The sequence below is a fragment of the Etheostoma cragini genome, chromosome 14, assembly GCF_013103735.1.
Source record: "Etheostoma cragini isolate CJK2018 chromosome 14, CSU_Ecrag_1.0, whole genome shotgun sequence".
NCBI lineage: Eukaryota > Metazoa > Chordata > Actinopteri > Perciformes > Percidae > Etheostoma > Etheostoma cragini.
Window position 1 is genome coordinate 23,432,349 of NC_048420.1, and position 8,351 is coordinate 23,440,699.

Below are 8,351 nucleotides of genomic sequence, written 5' to 3' on the forward strand. Positions count from 1 at the left end.
CTGCTACGTCCTGCTACGTCCTGCTACGTCCTGCTGTGTCCTGCTGTGTCCTGCTACGTCCTGCTACGTCCTGCTGTGTCCTGCTGTGTCCTGCTACGTCCTGCTACGTCCTGCTGTGTCTTGTAATGCCGCACAGTGCCCTGCTATGCCATGAACTACTACACTACTATTACAAACTACTATTTATTAGGACTCTTCATTCCAACCCCTACCGGCCCGTCAGACATCGCCTACCAAGTGACTGTGTCTGGGTCTGGGTCTAGGTCTGGGTCTGGGTCCGGGTCCGGGTCTAGGTCTAGGTCTGGGTCTGGATCTGGGTCCGTCCCAGGTTTCTGCCCAAAAGGAAGTTTTTCCTCGCCACTGTTGCCCTGTTGCTTGCTCTGGAGGGAACTACTAGACCTGTTGGGTCCTTGTGGATTCTGGAGTGTGGTCTAGACCTGCTCTATCTGTAAAGGGTCTCAATATAACTCTTGTTATGAATTGATACTATAAACAAAAATTGAAATTGAAATCAGACCGACCTGTTTTCAGACAGTGATCGTCGAAGTCGGAGCAGCAGCTGTAGTAGGTTTTGCACAGATTGTCACATCTGCACCCGGGGGGTTTGGCCTCCTCCAGCTCGAAGCAGCGGCCCTTGCAGGACCCGGCTGAGCTGACCCACTCGGAGACGACTGCAGGGACGAGAGAGAGACACAACTGCTGCAAAACAGGCTGAACTCATCTGCAAAATACAAACCTGTTTTCTTTTCTTAACCCTCATGTTGTCTTCATGTTGTCCTCATGTTGTCTTCATGTTGTCCTCATGTTGTCTTCATGTTGTCCTCATGTTGTCCTATATCAATGTTCTTTTTAATTCCCCAAAATAACATGATTGATTCCACCCAACGCTCTTTGCCAAGTACAAATCTCTACTTTCATTAATTTTGGGGCGTCTTATTTAATTTTATAGCATTGTAAAACAAATGGAAGTGTTTTTGAAATAGTATTGAGTAAAAGTTGACATATTCCAGTCTGTGATTATCATCAACATCCATTCCTTTAATTTTAGTCTCAATAATTCCTAATTTCTGCTTTTCTAACTCAAAAATGAGGTGTAACTTCCTATAAAAGAGGTTTATTGACAAAAAATCCCAACAATAACTGCAAAACTAAAGTTAATAAGTTAGTGTTGCTTAGTCAAAAAAAGCGTAAATTTTGTTGAAAAAAAGGGACAAAAACATACAAGGTAAAAAATGATCATTGACGATTTTCAATTAATTTTGAAGGGAAGACAACACACGTGTTAAGACACCTGCTTTCACCTAATTTGAAAAGAAACGTGTTTACAGCTTTGAAGAACTGTACCAGTCGAGTACGTGCACTCAGAGTCTTCATGCAGGTTAAAGGCTGCTGACCACAAACAACACACAGTGTAAATATCTCCAGGCTGTTGTCAGAACTCTGCAGGCGGCCGTTGGCTCCAATCCACTTCAATGGAGCCAAATAATAGTCTTTCTGTTCTGAAGAGGTTTCGTTTTAGTCGCACATGAGGGGACTGTTGTGAACTCATTAGTAGCCCTGTCTGAACTTTGAGTCCTGGCTGGAAACCAGTCATGTTGTTGTTGTTGTTGTTGTTGTTGTTGTTGTTGTTTTTTCAATGTAGGATAAAAAATGTTATCCTTGTTTTTTCCCGCATCCATATTTTCCTTTTTTCCGTCTCCTGGATCATTACTTTTTTAGTTTTCTGCAGCATACTGTTCCCTCTGAGGTGTCAAAGCATCAAAATGCTCTCCTCCCCCCCCCCCTATATAGTATAGTACTATAGTACTAGTACTATACTATATATAGTATAGTACTAGTACTATAGTATATAGCATAAAAATAATCCCACGTCCTGCAAGTATAGTGTTACAAGATGACACAATTATACACTATTATTGTATACTTTATATATAATAGTGTATACTTTATATGTTACTGTGATGGTTTTAAATCCCTGTAGGCTATGAGTTTTAATATCTAGAGTAATAGAGTAAAACGCAATGGCTTTTGTGAATTAACTGCAATAATGTATGTAAAATATTCTCACTTTTTAGGGCTACAGCGTGTAAAACTACCAGTTTGAGGATTTCAAGCATGCATAAGCGGCTTTATTTGACTACAGGACATGAGGAACTGTTTTGATTAACAGCTGGGAAATATATCAACATTATATTGATTTCATGATATAAGACCAGACTGTTTCTTTGATTTTGGACATCGTCATATGTTATAACTGTTGTTTTTTCCGGGTTATAAAGGCTGCATTACACTTTCTGAACTTACCAGACTGACTAGCTGTTCTATTATTTGCCTCTAACCACTTAGTCGTTATAGCCACATTACTGTTGATTATGTATCTTAAAACTCATTTGAAAATATTTTGTCAAAAAGCATTAAAGCCCGACCGATATATCGGTGAGCCGATATTATCCGCCAATATTATCCGCCGATCTATTGGTATCAGCATTTATAATGGCCGATTTAAAAAAAAATTAAAAATCCAGTTCAGACAAATATTCAGTATATTGGCTGATATATCGGCATATCTGGGATTTTAAATAACCACCTATTTTAATTGGTATTGGCCTTAAAAATCCTTTATGGGTCGGGCTCTAAAAAGCACCGTTGTCAACCCTACGACATCGCACCAATATCGACATCGAGGTATTTGGTGAAGAATATCGTAATGTCGGATATTTTTCTCCATAACGCCCTAATTTGAATATATAACAGTGGATTTGTCCTGCATCAAACATGGAGGCTGTTCTCACCTTTAGTGTGGGGGGGTGGGTTGTCTCCTCCCTCTCCAGGTCTACTGGCTTGAAAAACATAAGCTCTGCTGACGTCAGTACCCCACAGACAGACCGCAACCACTACCTGCAGAAAAACCACAGACCACGCTTTACAACAACGTACATTCAATCATTTTATTTTTTTTCCATTGACTCCTATACATTTAAAGGGTCGAAGCAGCTCGGCTTAATGACACTTAACCCTTATGTACTCCCCGTTTATAAGTGTTTTATATCAGAAATATGGATTTCTTTCAACCAAATTGCCCAAAAATAACATGGATGATTACATGCAACATTCAGATAAAAGGAATGTTTACGTTAATCGAATTTTCGGCTGTTTTATTGAATCTTAGAGCATTTGAATCTTTTTTTTTTTAATGGTTTCCAAACAGTATCCGGACTAAACTTTGACATCTCCCCATCTGAGATCAACTCAACATCCTCTGATCTTAACTATTAGCTAAAATACTTTATAATTTCTGCCTTTTTAAATAAAAACATATGTATAATTTGTTATAAATGAGGTTTGTTGAACATGAATTCCAAGAATAATAAAACCTCTTATTAAACCAGCTCAGGTTTTAGAAAGTAAAGCTCCAAGAGCTGGAAAAAGGGAGAAATATAACAGAAAAAGGACAAAAACATTGCAAAAGCACAAAAAATCGTGGAAGGGCAAGTTCGTGGATAATGGGAAGACAACACAAGGAATACACACAATATTTGTTAATAGGTTATGAAGTAAAATTTCATTTCAGGAATGTTTTTAAAACCCCAAATAAGACGAGGAGGTCCCGAAGGTGACGACTACACAAGGGTTAAAATAAGGTCACTATGCAACGTCGTAGCCCTGACTGGGAGTCGGTCTTCTTCTCCATGGAGACACGGTCATTGTGTTCCACATGTTTATTTGAATGGGGACAGATGCTACGACATAGACATTTATGCAACAATAGTATTTTTTCGTCTACTTTCTAGTATTATATTTTATTCAGTGGCCCAGATCAACTCTCCTGGCATCTGCCAGAGTGCCAGTATGGACACATCCACCTGTACCCATGGTCTAATGCGGTCAACGTCATGGCATTTGCTGTAGTGGTGTGTGTGTGTGTGTGTGTGTGCGTGTGTGTGTGTGTGTGTGTGTGTGTGTGTGTGTGTGTGTGGTGGGGGGGTTCTTCACCTATCTCTAAATATTGAGCATCAAAGGTTTCTTGCATTCTGGGGAATTTCCTGCAACATTTTCTGCCTTTTCTGCACACATTGTGCATATCTTTAACAAATATTTGCTTGCCACAGCATTTAACCCTCGTGTTGTCAACCTGAAAATTTTAGTTTTTCTGAGTCAAAATTTAAAATGAAAAACCTTTTATCAAGGTAATGGTCATCTTTTTCGACCCTTTTGTGGCTTTTTTTCCAGAAGATTTTGTCACTTTTTCAACATTTGTCGACTTCTCCCCAAATTTTGAAAGCTTTTTTTTTTTTTTTGGCATCTTTTACAGTTAAGTCACCTTTATTGACATTTTTCTCTTTTTTTCTCGCTTTTAAAAAAATCTTTTACCAATTGTTTCTCCATTTCTCTAAAATTTTATGAATTTGACAAAAAAAACGAAAGTGGGGACCTGAATATTTATTTAACTTATGAGGAGCATTGTTGGGAACCATCTACGTAGGGGGGGGGGGTTGCTTATGGTTACGTGTAAATTTGGCGCTGTTGTGTTTTGTCACCATACTTCCTGCTTCGCTCCCGTCGCCATTACCAGGGTAACTAGAGGGAGCTGCCACTATAAACGTAGAAATATACGGAAGGTCGTATTTTGCTGCTCGAACAAACGAGGCATGGGCACGATTTTTTGGGGGATGACAGTCACTCATTTTCACATCTCACCAAAGGGGTCGGAGGTCAATGGGCAGCCAGGAATAGACACCCTAGACAAGTTGAGTGTTGTGTGATTCCATTGCTTATAGCTCGGAGAGAAGAGCCAACTTACAGATAAAGGTTGACACAATGTGCTCCACAGAGCCCATGAAGAAGCCTTGGATCATGTTAAACTTCTCCAAAGAACCGATGAAGAAGCCCTGGATCATGTTAAACTGCTCCAAAGAGCCCATGAAGAAGCCTTGGATCATGTTAAACTGCTCCAAAGAGCCCATGAAGAAGCCTTGGATCATGTTAAACTGCTCCTCAGAGCCGATGAAGAAGCCCTGGATCATGTTAAACTGCTCCTCAGAGCCCATGAAGAAGCCCTGGATCATGTTAAACTGCTCCTCAGAGCCGATGAAGAAGCCCTGGATCATCTTAAACTGCTCCACAGAGCCGATGAAGAAGCCCTGGATCCCAGCATGTACTACTCAAAAGCACATTCCTCGCTTGACAGAGCAAGATACAGTACATAGATAAAAAAGCGCTGTACTGGGTCGGATTGTCCGTACATTATAGGTTAAGGTGACCATATTTCCATGTTATTTCCGGAAAAAAAGGACGCTTCTCAGAGGTTGATAAACATGTTTTATGTTAATAAATTTGTATTTTGTTTTAAAAGTAAAAATTGTTAATCACAAAAAAGAAAATTTTGATTTTTTTAATTGAAATAAAATGTAATTTTGCATCCCATTGGGACAGGGTGGGGAAAATAATTTTTTTGCCACCAAATTTGCTAACAAAGGTCCACTAGCGTGTCTTGAGGTGCTTCAGTACATTATTTTTGTATCTTAACAATCCATATTTTATTAATATAAGCAAGTAAAAAGTGAAGTAAAAATTAAACAATGGAAGCCTTTATTGGGCCACTGTGCTCCGGGGGTCCCGTCGTTAACAGCTGTATGGACCTGCACTTGATATGCGACTTGGATGACTCGTGGTCTTTTATTGCCTCTAATTTAAGGTCACTCGTTCCTCTAATGAACAAACTGTTGTCATTTTCTGAAGACGAGCCGGTTCGACAGTAAATACAGCGCATGGATTGGACGTACTGTGTGTAATGTAGGCTACAGGGTTGGTCTGATTGACGATGTTGTATCATTGTCCATCGTGATGGCTGACCGGCATCACGATGGAGAGCCACAATTGTGATGCCACACCCACCACCCCCCCATACTCTGTCACACACACACTAATCCTAGTGGATGGGTTATTGACAACTGCTTTGGTCTTAAACTAGCAAAGACACTTGGGCTTTGGGCTGTGCCCTAACCATAACTTATCATGATAAAACCGACACTTACTAAAAGAAGCATTACGTCATAAACATGGAAGCTACTTTCCCCACCTTAAGAGACACCTATCTGTAGTGATGCAGTCTCTCTCTCCCAGTCATTACAGTAGCTCGCTCTACCGGGCCTGGTAACCTATCAGCACGCGGTGAGCCTCGACTTTTGACATGGCGGCCTCGAGTGAGAGAGAAAACACTATCACACGTTCCTTTATCCCCTCATTGGACTAACTTTGAGGATACCAGCGTGTGCGTGCATCAAAAAGTAAGTCTGATGACGATGTTATGTAAGATTTATGAATGAATTAGCAACAGGAGGCTAATTCACATGGGTGCTATTTCATGTGTGAGCTAATCTGTTCATGAGTGCTGCCGGAGTTATGATTCTGTTTATTAAATGTGTTATTCAGTGCAAACATAACCCAGAATGTAGTTTAATCTCAGTAATAGTGGTATATTAGGTTCTTACTGTCCTTCCCCTGTACTGTCGTTACGCAGATCACAGACATCTGACTGAGTCTAGACTTTACAGCACTGTAGTTAAGTGAAAGCAGGGCAGGTTGTAACTTACTGCCCCTACCAGCAGCAGCATGTATTGCTGTCAATTTACAGAGGGAAATGCCCTCTGTAAATTGACAGCATTACATGCTGCTGCTGGTAGGTAAATGTATGTCTGCTCAACTGCAAATTTAGGGGATATCGCCTAACCCTAGTAAGCTAACCATTCCCTTGTTTTCCCTTTGCCACAATGCGCCACTTATTCGAAAAGTACCTTCTCTTTTTCTTAACTTTGCCCTCAACAGTTCAATCAGCTACTGCTGACTCTGCAGCGGACCTCCTAACACCAGTTTGTGTGTATGTTACCATATTTTTTAAACCGATGTCACCTGCCACGTTGAAAAAAGTACCCGCCGTTAGCTGGTGGCGGGTGCTAATTTCCCACCCTGCGTCGGGACCATCGTTGTCATTAACAAACCCCATGATGTGTCTAAAACATACATAAACAATGTCATTGTGTTAATATTTTGTGAAGGCACCAATAGTCAACACTGCAATATCGCCGCAATATCAACATCAAGGTATTTGGTCGAGAATAATGGGATATTTGGCTTTCTCTATTTTGTGCAGTTCTACAAACCGGAGCTACAATCTCAGGTGTCTTCCACATAAATCTACAGTTATTTATGATGATGATGATGATGATGATTATGATCAAACCTGGAACTTGGCAGATGGAAAGGAGGACATACACAGTGCAACCATAGCGATTTTGCTTACCTTTACGTACCCGAGGTAAACGAACCTGTGTGTCACTGCTGACAACGAGCAGTTCCTGGCAATCCACCATCATACATGCGATATGGAGGCATGACTAAGCCCTTGTGTTGTCTTCACATTGACCATAAACTTGTATGTCCGGGTCAAAATTGAACAAACTTTTATATTGAGCTTTTTATAATTCATTTTTGTTGTTTTTTAGATACATTTTCTTTGTATCCCTGGTCAAAAAAACTAATTTATGTGACATATTACCTCATTTTTGAGTTATAAAAGCAGAAATTGTGTATTATTTTGACTCATAGTTAAGATCAGAGGGTAAATGTCAAATTTGAGTCAGGATACTGTTTCAAAACCATCAAAAATAAAACATTCAACATGCTATGAAATTGAATAAAACACCCAAAATGAAATGAAAGTAACCATTAATGTGATCTGAATCATGTTGAACAATACATCCATGCATCCGTGTTATTTTGGGCAAAAGGTTAAAAGAAACCCTTTATATTTCTGATATAAATCAGCTTTCACATCAGCTTTTCGAGTTTGAAAATGGGACAAATTTGACCCGGGACAACACAAGGGTCAAGTGTGTAAAGGCAAATAACAGAAGAGCTATAACAGTGTGGTAAGTTCAGAGAATGACATCACACTGTCACGCGGCCTTTAAAACGAGGATAAGACACCACTTGTTATTTCTATCGTCCTATATCGTTAGATATCGCAAAATTAAGACGATATTTAGCCTCGTACTGTACATCAATCAATATATCGCCCAGCTTGGCACGATCTTAACACTCATCACTGTCATCATCCTCATCATAATCATCATAATCATCATCAACCACCACAACAACACCATCCATCTTGTCCCAAGGACCGACAGAACAGCACCAACCCGCTCCTCTAGTCGTGTCCCTGCTCTGTAGTTCCCTCTCTCAGCCTTTCATTGATGTGAGGCAAAGTGCAGCTCTCCCACTCACAGGTCGATACATCAGTTCTGCAAGACCGCGAGCCTTTTCATTTTTTTGTTTTTTTTGTTTGTAGCTCG

General features: G+C 40.1%; 1 protein-coding gene across 1 annotated transcript in view; it reads right to left on the bottom strand.

The window, feature by feature from the left end:
- The window catches only part of LOC117957202 (ectonucleotide pyrophosphatase/phosphodiesterase family member 2), a 58,567-nt gene extending 55,474 nt beyond the window's left edge, over window positions 1-3,093 (bottom strand). The window contains exons 1-3 of the mRNA XM_034892799.1: window positions 3,073-3,093; window positions 2,793-2,898; window positions 495-671 (exon numbers count right to left, since the gene is read on the bottom strand). Coding sequence (XP_034748690.1) covers window positions 495-671; window positions 2,793-2,898; window positions 3,073-3,093 — 304 coding nt within the window. The remainder of the gene's footprint in view (window positions 1-494; window positions 672-2,792; window positions 2,899-3,072) is intronic.
- Window positions 3,094-8,351: the final 5,258 nt, after the last annotated feature.